Here is a 22601-nt window from a genome sequence, read left to right as displayed (position 1 = left end):
GCGTGAGACATTATGCACCAAAATTAATGCACAATTTAAAAATTTTAATTTCAGCCTTAATAAACGTTTATTTTTAATGGTTGGTTTTAAAACAATTACTACTATGCAGTGACTATTGCCTTCTCTGGCATTTATTACGTCTTGACAACGACCTCTTACACTAATCATCTTGATTCCAAAGTTCAACTAATCACAGAAACGGTGATTAATGTGTTATTATTAATTAATGTGTTATCATGTCTCCATTCGAGACTTCTGCTTGGACGTCTTTCCCAAGGTACAAACAAAAAAGTACAAGTTGCCAATAAAAATGAAATTGAATTTAGGGGAATACATGATTGGGTGTAGTAAAAAATTAAGTAGTTTTGGTTAATATATTTTATTCCATTTGTCAAACCAATATTTTAAAAATTCACTTTCGGAACTGGCTGGCATAAACATTTTTCATCCCATCTGTAACAAAACAAATTATTTTAGTCACATTCCTATAAATTTTACGAAACGACAAATTTTGTTAGATATCAGACCTATGGCGTGGTTCTCTGCATGAAATGTAAGAGTGGTGCATGCCCATCATCATGTAAAATTGAATAAAATTAAATAACATTAAAAAGAACTTACATAAAATCATACTTCTTGTTTTGTAACTAACGCCATTCTTCAACTAACCTGAAAAAAAAAATTAAGTTATATAAAGCTGCAACCCTTAGCATAAAAGTTACTAGTTTTGACATGTTTGCAAATCAGACTTATGGCTTGGTTCTCTGCACATAAATGTAAGAGTGGTGCATGCCGTTCATCATGTAAAATTAAACAAACTTAAATGTTTTTTTATTAAAAAAGAACTTACATAAAATAACGGTCCTGTTTTGTGACTCAAAAGGCATTATTCAACTAACCTGAAACAATAAAACAATTTGTAAGTAACTTCAGTATAAAAAAGTTAAAACTTAAGAAATTTTTTGCATATCAGACTTATGGCATGGTTTTCTCCACATAAATGTAAGAGTGGTGCATGCCCATCATCATGACAGTAGTTATTTTATTTGTGAGGCACTTGTTTTAAGATTCAGAATCTATTAAAATTCAAGAAACATCAATCATTTGAGAAGAGCTTAGTGAAAAGTAATTGTACTAACTAGTTTATTCTCTTCTCGTCCATTTTTCTGGTCTAACTGCCAGAACGTTCCGAGGGAAGTATTATCTCTTTATATTGACTGATATGAAATAAATAAATCAGAGATGCGTCAGCGATCATCACTAGAGGACTTTCTTAAGTTAATCTTGTGTCATGTTAATAAAAAATTCTGAACACTGTTAAACATTCTGCTTATTTTAGAAGTGGAAAGGTACAATAATATTAAAATCTAACTTATCAAAAATGTAAGGAATATTATAAAACTCACCTCAAAATATGATTGTGACAGTTTTTCATAAACAAAAAGTTTCGTAACTCTTTCTGTAAAGAAAAAAATGTATCAAAAAAGGTAAATTTCTTTGTAAAATCAAATTAATTTAATAAAATAATCAGATAGGAGCGAAAGACAATGCTAGTTTGTAATCAAATGTTTTCATTTGAACTATAATTTCATCATTTTAACTATGTAGATAATTTTTGAAAATTAGCTTTGAACATAACTTTTTTTAACCCTCCGACGGCCGAAACCGAAAATTATTATGATTTCAAGATTTTAGTCACTTTTACAAATGTTTATTTTATTGCCTCTTATATAAATTCAAGTTTGTAGAGTGTGTACTTCTTAGCTTAATCCGTTTGGGTCACCTAAGGCCCCGTTCGGATGAAAATTTCAAGCCAAAAATTGTACAATGTTACAGCATTGATGTCAAATATAAACTAGTGCTGGAATATTCGTGTAAGAGATCTTGTCTGTGATGTCCTCTTACACCTATTTTTTAATTGTATATACAGCCACATACAATGCTTTAATTGCATTGCAAACAAGTATCCAGGATGGCAAGGCAGTGAAGACTAAGAGGACTTTTATTGAACACCTAGGGAAACAAGACATGGCATAAAATTTAAAGAAAAGAGTAACAAAATTCAGAGGGAATGGAAGAGGGTTTCAGAGACAGGTTTGTCACAGATATCATAAAAGTAGATTCATAGAAAACAACAAGATTGAAGTACAACTTCAAGTGTGACATGATTCAGATTATTTGCAAAGACCATGGACAAAAAATCACAAAAAAAAATCGGTTGCCTGTAAAGTCGGTTTTACGGGCGAAGATTTTACGTGACAACGTCTTTTTCTCGGTAGAATATTTATTGATATGAATATTATTAAATTGCACAATAGGAACAAGGAATTGAATGAAAATAAGAATTGCACAAATTTTAACTATAGAAATATATTTTGTTTACTAAAACATTGTACATGTAAACTTAAACTTAACTAATTTCTATTTGAGTGATTTTGTTGAGGATAGGACGATGATAGGAGAAATATGAAATGAAAGGAAGTGTTTCTGCTGTAATGTGTCTTGAACGCCAAGAACGCTCGAGAAAGACAGAGACACAAGCACGCACCGATTCAACGCGCCTAATTCTCTAGTGCTGCGCGCGCAGCGGACCGATCATGTTTGAGTGGGAGAGAGACGCAAGGCATTCGCCGGTCCGGCGGGCCTCTCTCTCGTTCGGTGACTCATCGTGAGCGGGCGTTACACTTTTTCATGAATGACTCCGAGCCACAACCTAATTTAAGACGTTGTCACGTCAAAAACATGTAACATGTAAAACAATATAATATAAAATGATAATTACACAATAATGCTTTATTCCCAAAGAGTTACAGCCTAAAGGAGAGCATGAACTAAGTGAATATATTCTGGGTCATTTCAGACCCGTTGTGACTGTTCATGTAACCATTATTTCGGCCATCAAAGGGTTAATACATAAATCTAAAAATAATGAAGTTCTTAACAAATAAATTCTGATGTTTACTTTTAATTTAAAGCTGGGAAAAATATATAAAGAACTAACCTGAAATGTTTTATGATTTAGACAAACGGCTATGTGGGTAACAGAAAAATCACTATATTCCAAATTAAGATCCATTTCTAATATTGACACAATCATCACCTGTAAAAAAAAATCATAAATTAATATACAAATATAATTTGTTACATTCCCAAGTATTTTAAATTAATAATCAGATAGGAGCGAAAGACATAATGCTAGTATGTAATCACATAATTTCATTTGAACTATGAACTCATCATTTTAAATATTGTCTACAAAATAAGGGAAATTCGAATGAAATGTTTTATATATTCATATAAAGATTATTACCTGGATAGTTGATTCCATTCAAATCAGAACATTCAATTTCAAATAAATGAAATAGTAGTGCTCGTTATATTGTATCCACTTTATATCCTCATTATGTGTGATATCCATGTTGTAGATTGTTAGTATTGCTGTGATGTCCATAGGTTGTATACCAATATTAATTCTAAAATAAAACAAAGTAATTTATAAACTTTGAACATTAGGAATAAATTATAGAATTTATATTATGAATTTTCAGATAGGAGCGAAAGACAAAATGCAATATTTGTAATCAGCTGTATTCATTTGAACTATGAACTCATCATTAAACCAATGTTAAAATTATGGTTTAGTATTTCAGGTTCACTGCTACAAAGTCTGAAGCTAAGTCTCCATGAAGCAGTCCTATATATACAGGGGCCCCTTGACTAACACATGCCCAGTAAGGAACCCTACAATTTATTTTTCACAATGCTTCATTCTCATTAGCACATGTAATCGCGATACTAATAGTAAAACTGTTTTAACAAAAACACAAGTGGTTATAATGTAAACTTAACGTGAACATTTTCTGAAAAAACGACAAGGACTAAACTTCGTTCATTTGAGTTTGACTAGTATACTGATATACCAAGGCAGCTAGGTAATGAACACTGAAAGTTTGTTGTTTTCAAGGACTCTAACCCACCCCTGTAAATGAAGGATAAAATCTGATGAGTACATTGGCCTCAAAATCATAAATATTCAGAGAAAACTTTATAATATAACGAATATAGATGTAAATTGTATATAGAGAAAAAAGAGTGCTTCACAAAACCATTATAATATGTAACATCATAAACACATTAGTAACATCATAAAAATATCTTAACTTACTTTGGTTGATTGTGTCAGAGGTATAACATTGGCTGGCAAGATGCTGCCGGAATCTAAGGAATTTCCTAAACTAGAGTCACTGTTAGTTGCTGATGCAATGGATCTGGGGAGCTGTAGTTGGTTCTGGCCACAACTATGATGGTAGTTGCTGTGCTGCTCCAGGTACTTTACTGTGAGGGTTACCCTGAAGACCCTGCAAGTAAAAAAATCTGTTGATCTTTTGTTGTACATGCTAATAGTGTTCATGTTTTGTCTTATGTTATCAGTGTTAAAAAGCTCGTTATTGTGAAACATCACTGGTTTCAGAATAAAAATTTCATCATGTTTTTTTTCATAGATTTCCTTTTGACAATGAAAAAGAAACTCATTATAAAACAAATGATCACGCCAGTGATTTAGTAAATATTATACCTTCAACCAGTTCTCTACGACAGCCGATTGTATGTTTATGCAATTTTATTTTATGAATAAACTGCATGTGAACAATGGTTTACTTACAATTACAAAGTTACAATTAATATTGACCATGAGTCCATGTCCACTTCCAATAATAGTCAAAATTTGACCAATTTAACAAAAAATTAATTACTAAATTAACTAGACAATTGGGACTGTGAATTAAGTGAATAGAGTATTACAAATATGAATGTTAATTAGTACTTACATGACAATTAGTCCTTATTTTCCTGTAATAACCTCATAATCATCCAGGATTGGCTAAAAAAAGTATGATTGTTAAAAATGCAAAAAATTATACTTAAAAAAGCTACTTTATTATAAAATATTATCAGTTGGTAGTGCATGTGAAGTTTAATCACAAATGTTCATGTCTTGGTGATAGGGTGTTCATCATGTAAATACACTATTGAAAATTTTATCTAAGAAATTGATGCAGGAGAGTAGGATGTTATAATGAGTATTACAAAAAAAAATGTAGATCTGAAAGCCAGCAGAGATGCTAAAAGTATATATAAAATATGAAGATGTGAATGTTAAATACTACTTACACAAAAATTAGTCCTGTTTTGCTTTAACATCATTGTAATTGTATTATCCAGGATTAGCTAAAAAAATATGACTGTTAGGAATGCAAAAAATTATACACAAAGCTCTTCAATTATAAGATATTCTCAGTTGGTAGTGCATGTAAAGTTTAATCACATATGTTCATGTCTTGGTGATAGGGTGTTCATCATGTAAATTCATTATTTAATCTTTTATTTAAGAAATTGACCCAGGAGAGTAGAAGGAAGATATACCGAGTACTACAAAAAATTGTACAACTGAAAGTCAGAGTGCCTAAAAATGCCTTTAACACACACTTTTTACTGATTATGATAGTTTAAGACTAGGTAGACATATTTAAGGTATAATAAAAATTACTGGATATGATTTGTTTGTTGAAAAATCTTAAAAACAATACAAGAGGAATCTTATTTGATGAAATAAATTGAATGAGTCACTGTTTTTTTTTAATAATTGGTCGCTTAGTCAATGCAGTCCTAAGACAGAAGCATTAAGTGATGTTGATGAAATATTCAAGCATTATCAGCAGTGAATAAGCAGGAGTAGTAAATTAAAGAAACAGTAATTTAAATAACTACAACAGAAATGCTTTACTATTCAGTACATTTAGGTTAATGCATGTAAACTTTGGTTTACAAAAAAAAATGAATTTATAATGAAAAACAAGTAATTTATCATACAGATACATATAAATATGCTTACCTATCTCTTAGTGGATATGAAGTACAGCATCTAACTTTATCTAATCTGAAAACAAATTACAAAATTTAAAATGGTACTACAAAGGAAAGATTCTTATTGTAATACAAAATATCTCAGTTGGTAGTGCATGTTGGTATAATCATATATACTCATGTCTTGGTGATAAAATTTTTCATCACAGTATGGAAAGTAAGAATGCGAATTGACAGAAGTGCTTTTCTCAAAATTTTCATGCACTAAATGTTTACTGTATATAAAACAAGCAATAACTTAGCGTTCTCACTGTACTACTAAAACTCTATAGTATACATATGAAATAACTTTTTTGGAAGACAAAAAATCTTGCCCTGGTGACAAATGTTCTTCCATAATTGAGATCCTTCTATATTAGCTTGTAATTCCTTCAATATAAATTTTTCATACACAATTACAGGGCATACTAGCCGAACTAAATATTAATGCAGGAAAATTTACTTTTTTTTTAAACTGAATTAAATGCTGCATTTTTCCTGCAAATAATCTAACTTTAACTGTCTTCTACCCACACTTCAAAATCTAGCACACTGTTGCTGCAAAGTTTCAGTCCTTATACTATTTATTATTATTTTTTATTATTATTTTGATGGCTTCGGCAGTTTGCCATACAGCCAGTTACATGATCTTTTAATCTCATTAGGTACAGTAAAAAGTTTTTGAGTTATTTGCAATCGAATAGACTAAAATAGATAAATTTACAACATTTAACAAAAAGAACAGAAAGTCCTTATACTCTTTTGTCTATTTTACCCTATTTTATTTTGTTGTGATATCTTTTGAATTGCGAACGCCTAGTGGTTTTTATTCATCTTTTTATCAAATAACTTATTTTGTATGTATTAAAACATAACTTGTGAGCCCCTCTGTGACACGTTGATCTACGAATTCGTCGTTCAACAGTATCACTCCACAGAACACTTAGCTATGGTAATTTGCACACCAATTTCAATAATTCTTCGTAATGCTCTTCTATCAGTATACGTAACTTTGGGTTTTCCCACATATCCAAGCTTTGTGGTGACTGAACATGTAGTTTTATATCTCCAAAACTATATTTCTTGTATTCACACTGATAAAATTATAACAAATCTGTAATTTCCTAGTTTGGACTTCCAGAATTTAAAAATGTAATATTGTTCTGAAGCTATTTTCTTGTGGCATCTTAAAGCAATTACTATTTATATTGGTAATAAGCCACAATTTAAGTCTAAAATAAGTTTAATGGCATTTCAATTTCCACTTTGGCAATCATTCTCAAAATACAAATGTTTCGTATTTTGAGAAAGTTTATAAAAATAACCTGCTAAATTGATTTTTTCTTCTATTGAATGTTATTAATAATTCCATGGTATTTAAAGTAGATACACAATTTTTTATAGTAACCAAAAATTCTTAATACATGATAAGATGCCCTTAATAACTGAGCTCCCACAAGCTATTTCTTTTCTTGTCCTACAATGTTTCTACCAAAATTTAGCTTCCAAACAATTTGTTGTGAAATATTTGAACTAGTTTGCTAAAGTAGAGAACATAAAACAATACTATGCTTACCTTGTACAGTTGGCCAGTATCCCCATTTTCTTTGTCCTGAAAATAAAATTATAAGTTATAAAATAGGATTTTGACAAATAATTACTAATTGTGAATAAAATACATCAGTTGGTAGTGCATGTTGGTATAATCATATGCATTCATGTCTTGGTGATAAGATTGTTCATCATAATCAATTTAAGTAACTTGCTTACATGTTGACTGTTGAAGCTAAATTCATGATAGAATCAACTTGGTTAAGATATTTTATTGAATATTTCAGTTACTTTTCGACGCTTTTAGGATAATACAGTAAAAGGGAAGATAAACAGTGTCACAGTGTACATTTGTCTTTTAAGAAAGTGTGGTACTGCTTTCATACTTTTGACAACCTGTACAAAACAAAGACAAACAAGACATTTCGGTTCTATGATTAATAGTAATACGAAGAGAGAAAACTATGTAGACATATTAGAAAAGCTGGTTCCTCATAAAAAGTAATTTATAGGAATAAACGCTATGGACTATACGAGATCTAAATTATAACAAGATACTTCAAAATAATCATTAATTTTCTCACCTTTTTCTATTTCATGATATAGGTTTCTTAGCTTTGCACTGGACAAAAATTCTGGGCACATCAATATTCTCTTTTTTGTTAACAGTCCTCCTGTGTATGTATGAATTTAGAACTATTTCATAACCACATTCTTCTAAGAGATTTTTCATAAATTCAACTGAGAAAAAATATGATCTGGTACCATCTTGTCTCATATAAAAGTTATCAGCGATCTTGTGGCCTGCTTTGAATCTCAATTGTGCCATGTCATATAAGCCATAGTCCCTAAATAATAACAGTCCACCAGGTTTTAGTAACATTTTTACCCGTCTTATAGTATCCTTAAACTTTTCAGGGTGTACTGCTGATAAGACAAAAATTAAAGTTGCAATATCAACAGTATTTTCTTTAACTTCTCCATAAACATCATCTGTTGTAATATCACACTGAAAAACCTAAAAAGACATCACTCACATCAACAAGTTCCATCTATTTAGGATTTTGATATACTTAAGTGTAAAAAAAGCCTATTAGCTACAGGAAGGAAAAACCTTGAAAACTCAAAAAGTTCTCAAGATTGGAGATTGTGACTAAAGATGTGTAAAAATATCTGCAAAATATACTAAATATGTCTAGGAACATGAGGACATACGAAAAAAAAACGGGAATGAAAATGAAAACTATGGAACTTGGTATGTGTAGGTAAGGAATCATACCAAACACAGATTTTTCCAAATTTTTATGGAATCAAGGATATAGTTAAATCAAATAGTTGCAGCTGTATGCTCACCTTCTGAATTAAGGTAGAATTGTAACTTGGATGCCCTTTTACAATATCTACAGCTCTTTGTGATAAATCACAAGCTATGATTTGAAAGTTTAGTTCTTCCTCAACCAACGGGAATATGAAATTACCAACACCGCACCCTATTTCAAACAATATCAATTTATCTGATTCTTGATCATTTAACAAATCTTCAAACTCTCGCGTAGTCCAGTGGCGATCTTTAAAAAATCTATTCTCATTTCTTTTATAAAATAAATCCCAATGCTTCTTAGCTTCAAGTTCTAGTTGGTTAGCTTTATATTCACTGATTATTCGCGTATCTTGTAATTTAAGATTTTGTATCTCTGACTCAGACAATGTTTTAGTATTGTCCGAAAAATCATTTTCAGCCATTTACGCCTACAAATATACAAAACACGCGTTGTATTTGAAAGTAAACCTTAATATTTTATTAAATAAAATGAAAAATATTCAGAGATCAAAGAAATTCAAATAGATTTAACTAAAAACTTACTTCGTGAATGGGCTGCCACTACCAAAACTATCAAAATAAAAGAACTACTTCCACGACGCTGGTTGCTGATGAAATGAAAGAAATCTAACAAAAAATTTTTTTACCTTAAGAATTAGTTGGTAACAATGTACAGACTCGGGCACTACGGGTTGCCAACTAAAAAAGATTTTGCTTGGCAAAATAAGTTGTGCAGTCAACAATTGATTATTTTATCATTAAATATAAATATCTTCTTCTTAAATCTAAATATATTAATTCAAAAACAGATTGTCTTACTAAACATATACCTTTTATACAAAAAGTCAGTGTAAGACAAGGTTATAAATGTCTTAATATATATCTCTCAGATTCGTTGTTTCAAAATGCGTGAATGAAATTCATTCTACATGTCCAAATTTACTGGTAAAATTAATTAACAGTCTTACACCTACACCTTACTTACCAGTGCACATATGTACTGCTTTGCATGAAAAGTATAGAAATAATTAAAAGAGATAATACTTTTTCCATCTCATGATGCTGTTTTCCACACAGAAGAACTCCTATTTATAAAAAAAGAAGTATTGGTTTAACCACAAACTATTAACTAACCCTCTTATCTATGACCACAAATCACCTGTGGCGCTGTGGCTTAAAACTTCATCTGTTTGGAATTTGTTGAAAATATTTGTTAAAAAAATTTCTTGATAAAATGGATAATATATTAGAGACGATTAAAAAAAAGGTATTTTTTAATTCGAAGAATTAAATATAGTGTTATAGATGGTATACTTATAATGCTTTGATATCTAAACGAGTATTTTCTTTTGATTTGCTATATTTTTAAAAAATAGCAAAAAAAAATGTTTTGTGTAAATTATAAAATTGCAAATTCATTCATTTTGCTCTCTATAAACTGTGATTGGGGTTGAATCTATGAGTTAATTTATTCACTATTTCTTTAATGTAACTAAGAGATAGAAGGGTAATCAGGTATTCATAGGCCTAATTTCAATTTTTTCGCTAATAACCTTGTATGGTTTATGCCGATAGCAACAAATAAAATAAATTCTGTTTTTTAAATAGACCTTTGTGTGTTTCAAAAACTTCAAATTGCCAAAATGAATCAAACTTGAAACTCATTAGTAATATTGTTCTACTGCAATTTAAGCAGTGTAAAAGCACTGATTTACAATGATTTATACCCTTAGCTTGATCAAAGATCAACTAACAAAAGAGTTTTATTTAAATCACAATTGATTGTGATGATTTTACATTACACATTATTTTAATGATCTTAACCTGTATATGTTTATAATTGAAATGAAATATGATTGCTTAAACTTCTAGTTTATATTTTTTAGACAAAGAAGTCAACAGCTAAACCAGATGACCTAAATATTTCTAAGCAAAAGAAAGAAGAAACCTACAGTTTAAAGGCTTTTGGTAAAACTTGTGAGCCTTTAGCTGACTTTAACATCACCAAACCTTACATAGGTATTGAATATGAATTTCAAAGGAAACCTATGAAAAATGTTAAAATTACAAGTTGCACAGTGTCAGACATGTTTCCAGGAAATGATAAAAGCACCAACCAATCATCAATGGGTAATTGTAATGTTTATTAATATTTCTAATATTTTTTCTTTAGAAATGCTTCTTTTGCATTAGATCATCAAATTACCTTTTTGTTAGTGTTCTACCTTTTATTTTTCTATTTGTCTTTTTTCTTTCTATATTTCATTCAAGGTTTTTATTTTACAATTTTTTTGTGATAGTTCTATTAGATAATCACCATCTTTATCTTAAAATAATGATAATTTAATATCTAAAAATTTAAACAAATATATAACAAATAAAATAAAAATGACTATGAATAAATAACATAAATCCTATAAATGTCAACCAGCCACAGCAAGTCATCTCACTCTCTCATCCCTGAGGTACACCAGATAACACATTAATCTCAGATGAAATATTACTTTTTTTGACAGTTTGACAACATCCTATGGAAAAAATAAATAACAAAGTTACTTTATTTAATTTTAAAAATGATATTTAAAATTTAAAACATAGTATGAAGCTTAGCGCTAGTCTAGTACTGCCTACTGTACCACTTTTTTGTTGTTGTTTCATCTGTCCCAATTAATTAAAACAAAATAGTAACATGAATTCATTATATTAAGGCTTAATTGAACTTATTAATCCCGTTCTAGTGCTAATAAATAAATAGTTGTAAATAATAAAATTTTAGGTATATCTGTTGAAACCATCACCCATTTGGTACCAAGAAGACAAGAACATATAAAAGAAAAGAAGAATGAAAACCAAGTAAAAGAAAAATTGCAGAATCCTGCTGAAAAACGAAGAAAAAAGAAAAATAAAGACGATGATAAGAAGTCTCAAGCCGTAGAACAAGAGCTCCAAGCACCTGCGCCAAAACAAGTAAAAATCCACAATGAAAACCTAGATAAAGTATTACTGGCAATAGCAAAAAAATGTAAAAAGTCGAAAGAAAAACAAACCAAAATACAGAATGGTGAACTGAGAGAAGAGTCACCGTGCAGATTAGATCCAAAAATTAATACAAATACCAAATGTAAAGAAGTAAAAATCCACAAGGAAAATGTAGAAAAAGAAAAAGTAACTCCAGCAATATCGCAAAAACCTCCAAAAGCCAAAGAAAAACAAACACAGAAAAACAAAACGAAAGTACAGAAGGGAGAACTTAGAGAAGAGTCACCATGCAGATTAGATCCAATAATTGATACAAATAACAAATGTAAGTTCGAGTTGTTTTTGTGGGAAGGAAATCAAAGACTGGTAGTTCTTAAAGAAAATGAAACACTTATATGCTATGGCTATTGTTCAGTTAAAGTCGTATATGGAAAACTTTCAATTTTAGGATCCATTTTAGATAAAAGATCTAAAATGGTTGACATATATTCTCCCAGAGGGAGTTCCTTATTAGCCTTAAAAAATGTTACAGATGAGAAAGAGAGTCTTAGAAATTTGGCATCATTAAAGGAACATGATATTCTCAAACAAACCACAATCAACAAAAAAGATGTCGTATTTATTGTTAGTTCTGGAACAGAAAATAATAAAATCAAATTTTTGAAACAGTACACATCAGAACAAATATTTCCCAAAATTACTAACTTGAATGTCCCACAAGTTACATTTTACACCGATGGAAAATTTAATTCTATAGCCATTCATCCTGAATGGGGCAGAATAATAAATATGGTAGATGAATCTTCGAAAATGTTGATTGTTGGTGGAGGTGGGGTAGGTAAAAGTACTTTTGTGAGGTTCTCCATTAACAGGTTGTTGAGTAAGTTTCCAAAAGTAAGAGTTATCGATTTGGATCCAGGGCAATCTGAATTCACAGTTCCGGGATGCATTTCTGTTCTAGAGGTGTCAGAACCTGTTTTTGGACCGAGTTACACACATTTGACCAAAGTAAAAAGGTAAGATATTACTCTTGACCAATATTTTATAACCGAAAATTCATTTTTTGTTTGTAATTACATGTTCAGTTTATTGTCCTAAAGTTAAGAAATGTTTATATATAACTTTTCTATGTACAGTTCTTTTCACGGCCTTATTTTATTGGCCCAGTTCTCTCTAGTTTTATAGTGTACTACAGTGAAATTTACACTGAGAGTGCAGTATGGTTAAGATATGATAAACAGGTCCAAGTAGTGGTCACTTACAGAACCGTACAAAGGTATTTATAGAAGGCTCTATTACGAGTAAAGAGCAGAAAACAAATTATTTTGGATACATAATACCAGGGAAAAGTGGAACGCAAGAAATGGGTAAGGAGTAAAACTTGGCCACACAATATTAGACGATGGTGCAATATCACATCAGAAGAATCTCTTTCGCGCAGCAGCTGATAGAGAACCATTCTAAGAACTTATTAACTTGATGATAACCAACACTTGATTACAGACATGACACTTAGAACATCAAAGAAGAAAACTGTCTTTTTAATCAACTAAAATATTTCACATTAAAGTGTTGTAATTACATTTCGAAAAAATTTATTTATATATCTGTATTTTTAACAATTAAAATAATTCAAATATGACAAAATGTTCTGAAAAAGAACAGGAGTTGATATTAAAGGTGCTCAAAGATCTAAAAAGGAGCTTATCGATGGAGAACAATGGACAAAAGGCACTAAATTTATACACACTTTCAAAAATTCGTAGTTTATTGGACATAGATATTAAAATTTAATATATTTTTTAAATGTGTTATTTCAGATCAATACTGACAAATATCGATACAGGCCATGCAGTTAATAGGTACCTAAATTGTATAAAGACCCTAATGAACTCCATAACCGATTTTGAAGATATGCCAACCTTGATTAATTACATGGGATTCACTCAGAGCATAGGCATAAATATCGCATGTTCAGCTGTGACTTTCGTAAAACCTACACATGTAGTTCAGATCAAGAGTCTCGATGAAAAAAATAACTTTGGAACAAAACTCAAGGCGAAAATAATCAAGGATTATTGCAACATGTTTGTGAGTGATACCAGCAATAGCCTGAAGTATACTCACATCGAAATGATGTCAATGAACAGCCAGAAGAAGGTTGGATTGTCTCTGAAGCCTAGGCAAATACGGGAAATGGCTGTGGTGGCTTACTTCTCACAAATTATGTCTGATGACGTAAATCATCTTTCCAGTCATAAGATTCCAATGTATAAGTAAGTATATTTTTTTAAAACTTTCATTCAAAAATAAATTACTCATTCAGATTTTTATTTGATTAAAAATGGGATTGTAAAGTTCACTGTCATTTTAAAAACAATTTTTATTGATTAAGTTTGTGTAATATAGGGTAGAAACAAACAACTTGGGCCTTTAAGAAAAATATTTTTGATAATATGTACTGAAACCAGCTGAGGCCAAATTGTTGTAAATATTGATTTACAAATATTGATTGAGATTTATAGCAAATTTTCGAAATTAAATCCATCTGCTTCTATACAACGCCTTTGTCGGGCCATAAAATGCCCAAAATCAATATTTTTTTAAATTAGTTCTTGTCGTTTATTTATATCTTCTCGATAAACCATTTCATTTAATCGACCCCATATAGAATAGTCGACAGGGTTAAAATCAGGTAATGTAGTTGGCCATCATGAGCCCCCTTCCATCATATTCACATATATCCATCATTGTCCAAGATGTTGACAAACAGCAATTGAAAAATGTTGTGATGCACCATCGTATATAAAGTACATACCTCATATAGAATAGAATAGAATAGAAAAAAGCTTTATTCTCAGGATTCACAAGTTACACACAAATATAAATTGTCAATAGAGAGAATGGTGTCAATTATAATTTGTAATGGTTGCTGTAACAACCTACACTTAACATAAAAGTAATATTAAAATATAAGGATAATAAGGATAATAGGATAATAAGGATATGCAGTCTCCCTGCAGGTCAGCTTGAAGGTATTCTTCTACTTTGTATGGTTCAAGGTGTATGAGCAACTGTTGAACAGACTTTCTATATTTATTTATGTCAGTTTCTATTTTGATGCTATAAGGCAGTTTATTAAAGAATTTAATACAGGCATATTCTGTGGTTTTCTCAGATGCTGTTAGTCTGTGTATTGGTATATTATAGTTTATGAGATTGTTTCGTGTATTAGTATTATGGTTTGTTATGTGTTTCAAGAATTTATGTCTATTTTTAAAAATGAAAAGTAAGCATTCATATATGTATGTTCCAGCCATTGTTAGTATGTTTAGTTTTTTGAAATTACCTCTACATGAATCCCTGTATTTCAAGTTAAGTAGAGTTCTGATTGCTCTTTTTTGTAATATAAAAACCTGTTCAGCTTTTCCTTAATAAATAAGGACTTTCGGTTATGAACATTCATTCTGAGCGATTAGTATTATTTGTTGTTCGTGAATTTGTGAGGTAAGAATATCAAAGTATTAAGATATTTACTACGAATGTTCATATTTAGAGTTTATGTTATTGTTTGATTAACCCCTTCGTGCAGGACCGTCATAAAATTGTACAGTTTTCAGTGACAATAAAGCATATTTCTATTCTATTCTGTATATAGTTTAAAATTTAAGCATTATACAATTTTTTTCTTTTATATTTTAGAATAGATCTGAGTTCCATAAAACTTAGCAACGATAAGGGCCAAAAGATATCTCCAGCAGCAATCAACGCCCAACTAGTAGCTATGTGCTCAGAAATGGATAGCGATGGATACTTCGAAGTTTTAGGTCATGGTGTCGTACGAGAAATCGACGACTCAGAAAACTGTTTGGTTCTTATTACACCCGAGCCTCCGCAGGTGTTAGAGAAGGTTTTCCACTTGGTTCGTCATAGCGTATCGCTGCCTCCTTCTATGTATATGGATATCAGTGACGTTACTACATCTATTCCGTTCGTAATGACAGGAGAACTGGACAATCGGTTGGATCAGATGGTTAAAAGGTCGTACCTTCCAGCCAATAAAACTTCAGTGTAGCTGTATTATGTTTTCGTTTTTCTATTTTTAGATTTGTTGAAGATTTTTAGTTAATAATTGAAAATTGTTTTGTGTTATTATAGTTTTTCTTGAGAATGTGGACTACCGGGTCAAAGTCATATTTAATAATACATCTTTTGCGTTTGGATTGCGACGTTTTTACTGATGAATCTACAAGGGTACTACTTTACTTACTTTCGGTGTCCGGAACACCAACAGCTTTAAATTTTGTGTTTCCAATGGTAGGCCACATAGATGGCCCTTAAGAATAGGTCTTCTTCTGTGCAGGTCTCTCTCATCTCTTTGCATAATAGTAGATGGTGACTATTTTGAACCGCGCCACAGTCGCAGGTATCGTCCTCCTGGTATTCCATTTCTTCAGGTTACTACCACAACGTGAAACTGGCGTCGCCACTGGAAACGTTGTAGATAGCGTTGTACCTATATATTTTTTATTTTACATTGTTATAAAAAATCTTTAATTTTAAGTTTCAAACATCGATATAATATAATAAAGATGGAACCATGGAACCTATGAATAAATACTTGCGTCCAAAGTAGCTAGTAACAATGGCCGATCATGTTTCCGGAATTTCAGTGGTGTACGAAAAAAATTGTTTTGCTACATATATATGTACAATAATTATTTATTTTTGTTGTTATTTACATTTGAATCAAAGATATAATGACTTGTAACATTGTAAACTTAAAAAATTATTATTTTTATAACATAAACACATATATATTTTACAGGTACGTAGTTGCGCATCGTGCGCCACTGGTGTGGCTGGATGAAAATGTTAAAAATTTAACGAATTTATTAATTTACGTAAAAGAATATATTAAATTATTTACTTGAACACATAATGTTACCTGTTTAGCATTAAAATATCGGGAAATAATTAATCGCCTGTCAAATTCACATCGGACATTGTAGCTAATAATGTGACGTCACTACCGTCGTCTATCAGCTACACGTAAAAGTATCGCTCCATCCTCAGTAAATTATATTGATGGTTTCAAAACAACTGGAAGATATAAACGACAGTTGACATATTTTGGTAGATTTAGGTTTTTAAAAATTTGATACTTCGTTTCAACCCAAAACTTGAAAAAATAATTAGGTTGGGAATAATAAGGGGGATTTATTCTGTTTCAAGATGTTACCCTAATATTTTGTGATACTATTTGATATATGTACAAATAGGTATTTTTGAAATAAAGTTTAATTCAAATATCGTCTTATTTTATTTACTGAAGGGGAATTAATGGTATTTTGACTGATATTTTATGAAGAAATCGGCAAAACGTTGCCGACTCACCAAGAAAACCGATAAGGAAATAATGATTACAGGGATTACCGGGGAAATACTGTTACCATTAGAGGAATAGGATAGAAGTAGTATGTTTGTTTGAAGAAGTAGTTTTGATACTGTTTAGATTGGTTACGTGGATCGATTATGAAAAGTAAAAAACAACATTATAAACATTGAATTTAACATCCTATAATCCTTTATCTGATCAGCCATGTACTAATTATTTTAAATCTACGTTTCTCTCACCGACGAAGTGTGAGAATCCGGATCTCGTGTACGCCAATAGAGAATCCTGGGTAATTGTAATTAATCATACGTAGAGGCCTACATGATTGCGTTAATACATCTACATATATGCATATTATTGATGAGTTTATGTGCGTTCATACGTCTCATGAAATTGATTAGTTTGTGTAAATTTTCAATGTTTAGAGAAATAGGCTTGTCATTACTAACTAATTGACCAATTTATATTGAAAAGATATTCTATAAAGTTCATTTCTGGGCTTCTTGCTTCATCGATAGATTATTCACGAAGCTATAAAAGTCGAATACATCTAGAAAGATGTCGCCGATAGTTATCTTGCATAAAAATTAATTTGTTTAAAAAATATGCTATACTCGGTTCGCTATTCCCAGTCCGAACTGTCTAGTGAATTTAGTAATTATTTTTTTGCGAAGTTAGTTACTTTTTGACAGACTAAAAGTGGCTGGAAATTACTATACAACCAAGCACACGTACTCATAGCCAATATTCATAGCAAACAAACTAAATAGTAAATAAAATAGAACTTTGTGAATTACCGACAATCAATATTTATTTATTTACACCATATAATAAATAGTTATGTTAAATTGTAACAACTAAAATATATTATTTAAATATATACTATCCAAAATTTGATGGGTTTAGTATACACTTGCACTATTTAGAATAATTCTTTTTTTTTTAAGTAAGAAGTCTGCAGTGCTAGGATACTTGAGCTATTAATACTGAGAAGTAGGAATTGTTGTGTTGTAGGTTTCCGACAATGAATCTGTCAAAATATGCCCGAGCTAAGCGAATGGAGTTTTATCAGACATTTTACAGTGAAAATTTAATTTTGTATTTATTGTCATAAAAATATTTTAAATATGCCGAGATATATCGAGAAAGAACAAAGACTAATATTAAAATTAATAAATTATTTTCAATTAGAAAAAGAGAGATTACGATCCTGCAACTGTCAAATTTAACTAAAATGTCATGCAATAATTCTCGACATTCTTAAAATCCTATATGACGTCAAAATTAGTGACGCACTGAAAGAAGGGTTTGGGACAGACTTGTATATTGAAAGTTTCACATAGGATGAAAGAGCATACATATAGGACAAACAACACATTAAGTATTAATACATATTTACTTTAAGATATAGCTATAAAAGCTATAAGATGAAAAGTACATTAGTATACATACCTACAAGTTTATTGTTGTTTAAACAATATTAGCACCGCCACTGAGTTAGCCACGAGTATATAAGTGATCAACCACTAAGGACCGGTTCTACAATCCAAGAATAAATTAGAGAATAACTATTCTGAGTATAACTTATACTTGAGTTTATTCCAAGTATAACCTTTCGAGCGTTCTACATTGTGAAATCGACAGCGGAATAGTTATTCTGGATAAAACCACAGAACACTAATAAAAAATGAAATAGTAGATCTGATATCCTCAAAATTGGTTCAAACTGTTATTGACAGTGATTATGAAATTTCGTTAATCGTCTATATTGGCGTCAATTTTGGTCCGAGAGTCAAGCGAATACACATTTCCGACATAAAATTGGCCGCTCGTTCTTCTGCCATACTCAGAGTTTTCCTACATCTAACGGTTCGTGAGAAAAATTTCTACTTGGATGTCTCTATTTGCTGACAATTTCGTAAAAATTAAAAGTGTATATTTTGTTTAAAATTTGAATTATTTCGATTAAGGGTGACCTGCTGATTAAAAAAACTATACACGTTGCCAAAAATTATGCACCGTTCTGCCGGAAACTCGAAAAAACTGTAGATCATTTAATTTTTATCAAATTTCGTTAATCGGCTATATTGGCGTCAATTTTGGTCCGAAAGTCAAGCGAATGGACATTTCCTACATAAAATTATCCGCTCGTTCTTCTGCCATACTCAGAATTTTCCTACATCTAACGGTTGGTGACCTGCTGATTAAAAAATCTAAATATGTGGCTAAAAATTATGCACCGTTTTGCAGGAAAATCGAAAAAACTGTAGATTTTTTAATTCGATTTTTCCTCTTTTCTGGTAAACTAGGGTCAAAGGATCAGAAAAAAACACATGCTTGGAATAAGCTTGGCCAAGTGCATGTACCAAAACAATAAACAAAATTTTTTTTTTTGGAAAATTTGGAAAAAATATTCCAAGGGGGTACCCTTGGATTTTTATCAAATTTGGTTAATCGGCTATATTCTCGTCAATTTTGGTCCGAGAGTCAAGCGAATACACATTTCCTACATAAAATTGGCGGCTCGTTCTTCTGCCATACTCAGAAGTTTCCTACATCTAACGGTTCGTGAGAAAAATTTCCACTTGGATGTCTGTATTTGCTGAAAATTTCGTGAAAATGAAAAGTGTATATTTTGTTTAAAATTTGAATTATTTTGATTAAGGGTGACCTGCTGATTAAAAAAACTATACACGTTGCCAGAAATTATGCACCGTTTTGCCGGAAAATCGAAAAAACTGTAGATCATTGGATTTTTATCAAATTTCGTTAATCGGCTATATTGGCGTTAATTTTGGTCCGAAAGTCAAGCGAATGGACAGTTCCTACATAAAATTGGCCGCTCGTTCTTCTACCATACTCAGAATTTTCCTACATCTAACGGTTCGTGAGAAAAATTTCCACTTGGATGTCTGTATTTGCTGAAAATTTCGTGAAAATTAAAAGTGTATATTTTGTTTAAAATTTGAATTATTTCGATTAAGGGTGACCTCCTGATTAAAAAAACTATACACGTTGCCAGAAATTATGCACCGTTTTGCCGGAAAATCGAAAAAACTGTAGATCATTGGATTTTTATCAAATTTCGTTAATCGGCTATATTGGCGTCAATTTTGGTCCGAAAGTCAAGCGAATGGACATTTCCTACATAAAATTGGCCGCTCGTTCTTCGGCCATACTCAGAATTTTCCTACATCTAACGGTTCGTGAGAAAAATTTCCACTTGTGAGTCTGCATTTGCTGAAAATTTCGTGAAAATTAAAAGTGTATATTTTGTTTAAAATTTGAATTATTTCGATTAATGGTGACTTGCTGATTAAAAAATCTAAACATGTGGCTAAAAATTATGCACCGTTTTGCAGGAAAATCGAAAAAACTGTAGATTTTTTAATTCGATTTTTCCTCTTTTCTGGCAAACTAGGCTCAAGGGATCAGAAAAAAACACATGCTTGGAATAAGCTTGGCCAAGTGCATGTACCAAAACAATAAACAAAATTTTTTTTTTTGGAAAATTTGGAAAAAATATTCCAAGGGGGTACCCTTGGATTTTTATCAAATTTGGTTAATCGGCTATATTGGCGTCAATTTTGGTCCGAGAGTCAAGCGAATACACATTTCATACATAAAATTGGCGGCTCGTTCTTCTGCCATACTCAGAATTTTCCTACATCTAACGGTTCGTGAGAAAAATTTCCACTTGGATGTCTGTATTTGCTGAAAATTTCGTGAAAATTAAAAGTGTATATTTTGTTTAAAATTTGAATTATTTCGATTAAGGGTGACCTGCTGATTAAAAAAACTATACACGTTGCCAGAAATAATGCACCGTTTTGCCGGAAAATCGAAAAAACTGTAGATCATTGGATTTTTATCAAATTTCGTTAATCGGCTTAATTGGCGTCAATTTTGGTCCGAAAGTCAAGCGAATGGACATTTCCTACATAAAATTATCCTCTTGTTCTTCTGCCATACTCAGAATTTTCCTACATCTAACGGTTCGTGAGAAAAATTTCCATTTGGATGTCTGTATTTGCTGAAAATTTCGTGAAAATTAAAAGTGTATATTTTGTTTAAAATTTGAATTATTTCGATTAAGGGTGACCTGCTGATTAAAAAATCTAAACATCTGGCTAAAAATTTTGCACCGTTTTGCAGGAAAATCGAAAAAACTGTAGATTTTTTAATTCGATTTTTCCTCTTTTCTGGCAAACTAGGGTCAAAGGATCAGAAAAAAACACATGCTTGGAATAAGCTTGGCCAAGTGCATGTACCAAAACAATAAACAAAATTTTTTTTTTTGGAAAATTTGGAAAAAATATTCCAAGGGGGTACCCTTGGATTTTTATCAAATTTGGTTAATCGGCTATATTGGCGTCAATTTTGGTCCGAGAGTCAAGCGAATACACATTTCCTACATAAAATTGGCGGCTCGTTCTTCTGGCATACTCAGAATTTTCCTAAATCTAACGGTTCGTGAGAAAAATTTCCACTTGGATGTCTGTATTTGCTGAAAATTTCGTGAAAATTAAAAGTGTATATTTTGTTTAAAATTTGAATTATTTCGATTAAGGGTGACCTCCTGATTAAAAAAACTATACACGTTGCCAGAAATTATGCACCGTTTTGCCGGAAAATCGAAAAAACTGTAGATCATTGGATTTTTATCAAATTTCGTTAATCGGCTATATTGGCGTCAATTTTGGTCCGAAAGTCAAGCGAATGGACATTTCCTACATAAAATTGGCCGCTCGTCCTTCGGCCATACTCAGAATTTTCCTACATCTAACGGTTCGTGAGAAAAATTTCCACTTGTGTGTCTGCATTTGCTGAAAATTTCGTGAAAATTAAAAGTGTATATTTTGTTTAAAATTTGAATTATTTCGATTAATGGTGACTTGCTGATTAAAAAATCTAAACATGTGGCTAAAAATTATGCACCGTTTTGCAGGAAAATCGAAAAAACTGTAGATTTTTTAATTCGATTTTTCCTCTTTTCTGGCAAACTAGGCTCAAGGGATCAGAAAAAAACACATGCTTGGAATAAGCTTGGCCAAGTGCATGTACCAAAACAATAAACAAAATTTTTTTTTTTGGAAAATTTGGAAAAAATATTCCAAGGGGGTACCCTTGGATTTTTATCAAATTTGGTTAATCGGCTATATTGGCGTCAATTTTGGTCCGAGAGTCAAGCGAATACACATTTCATACATATAATTGGCGGCTCGTTCTTCTGCCATACTCAGAGTTTTCCTACATCTAACGGTTCGTGAGAAAAATTTCCACTTGGATGTCTGTATTTGCTGAAAATTTCGTGAAAATTAAAAGTGTATATTTTGTTTAAAATTTGAATTATTTCGATTAAGGGTGACCTGCTGATTAAAAAAACTATACACGTTGCCAGAAATAATGCACCGTTTTGCCGGAAAATCGAAAAAACTGTAGATCATT

The 22601-nt window shown here is 31.1% G+C and overlaps 2 protein-coding genes and 4 non-coding genes across 13 annotated transcripts; 1 reads left to right on the top strand and 5 right to left on the bottom strand.

Annotated features, from left to right (window-relative positions):
• Positions 1–360: 360 nt before the first annotated feature.
• Positions 361–9454, bottom strand: LOC140439093 (tRNA N(3)-cytidine methyltransferase METTL6). 8 transcript variants are annotated; one of them, XR_011950594.1, is made up of 14 exons: positions 9320–9454; positions 8809–9204; positions 8040–8473; positions 7481–7516; positions 5894–5938; positions 5173–5229; positions 4830–4882; positions 4166–4358; positions 3311–3473; positions 3002–3100; positions 1407–1459; positions 851–899; positions 622–669; positions 361–453 (listed from the first exon to the last, which is right to left on the bottom strand). XR_011950594.1 is itself a non-coding variant. In XM_072528771.1 (3 exons), the coding sequence occupies exons 2-3, from the start codon at positions 9196–9198 to the stop codon at positions 8051–8053; spliced, it is 813 nt and encodes a 270-aa protein (XP_072384872.1). In that variant the 5' UTR covers positions 9199–9204; positions 9320–9454; the 3' UTR covers positions 8039–8050. The 8 variants fall into 8 exon arrangements, 1 of the variants encoding a protein (XP_072384872.1); XR_011950595.1 differs by lacking the exon at positions 1407–1459; XR_011950596.1 differs by lacking the exon at positions 5173–5229.
• Positions 1520–1604, bottom strand: LOC140440434 (small nucleolar RNA snR60/Z15/Z230/Z193/J17). Its single transcript, XR_011950848.1, has one exon. It is a non-coding gene; the product is annotated as a small nucleolar RNA snR60/Z15/Z230/Z193/J17 (small nucleolar RNA).
• LOC140440433 (small nucleolar RNA snR60/Z15/Z230/Z193/J17) lies at positions 3163–3249 on the bottom strand. Its single transcript, XR_011950847.1, has one exon. It is a non-coding gene; the product is annotated as a small nucleolar RNA snR60/Z15/Z230/Z193/J17 (small nucleolar RNA).
• On the bottom strand, positions 3537–3624 carry LOC140440432 (small nucleolar RNA snR60/Z15/Z230/Z193/J17). Its single transcript, XR_011950846.1, has one exon. It is a non-coding gene; the product is annotated as a small nucleolar RNA snR60/Z15/Z230/Z193/J17 (small nucleolar RNA).
• LOC140440421 (small nucleolar RNA SNORD36) lies at positions 4423–4494 on the bottom strand. Its single transcript, XR_011950835.1, has one exon. It is a non-coding gene; the product is annotated as a small nucleolar RNA SNORD36 (small nucleolar RNA).
• Positions 9455–9886: 432 nt separating the features above from the next.
• On the top strand, positions 9887–17065 carry LOC140439092 (polynucleotide 5'-hydroxyl-kinase NOL9). Its single transcript, XM_072528770.1, has 5 exons — positions 9887–10043; positions 10663–10906; positions 11553–12771; positions 13576–14031; positions 15458–17065. Exons 1-5 carry the CDS (start codon positions 10011–10013, stop codon positions 15828–15830), a joined length of 2325 nt encoding a protein of 774 aa, XP_072384871.1. The 5' UTR covers positions 9887–10010; the 3' UTR covers positions 15831–17065.
• Positions 17066–22601: the final 5536 nt, after the last annotated feature.

This window comes from Diabrotica undecimpunctata, chromosome 4, assembly GCF_040954645.1.
Source record: "Diabrotica undecimpunctata isolate CICGRU chromosome 4, icDiaUnde3, whole genome shotgun sequence".
NCBI lineage: Eukaryota > Metazoa > Arthropoda > Insecta > Coleoptera > Chrysomelidae > Diabrotica > Diabrotica undecimpunctata.
This window is presented reverse-complemented; position numbering and strand designations above follow the sequence as displayed.

Coding starts and splice junctions, on each gene's coding strand:
- LOC140439093 (XM_072528771.1), bottom strand. CDS start 9,198: ATGGCTGAAAATGATTTTTCGGACAATACTAAAACATTGTCTGAGTCA. Junction 8,474..8,808: donor ATTCTACCTTAATTCAGAAG/GTGAGCATACAG, acceptor ATGTCTTTTTAG/GTTTTTCAGTGTGATATTAC.
- LOC140439092 (XM_072528770.1), top strand. CDS start 10,011: ATGGATAATATATTAGAGACGATTAAAAAAAAG. Junction 10,044..10,662: donor TAGAGACGATTAAAAAAAAG/GTATTTTTTAAT, acceptor TATATTTTTTAG/ACAAAGAAGTCAACAGCTAA. Junction 12,772..13,575: donor CATTTGACCAAAGTAAAAAG/GTAAGATATTAC, acceptor GTGTTATTTCAG/ATCAATACTGACAAATATCG.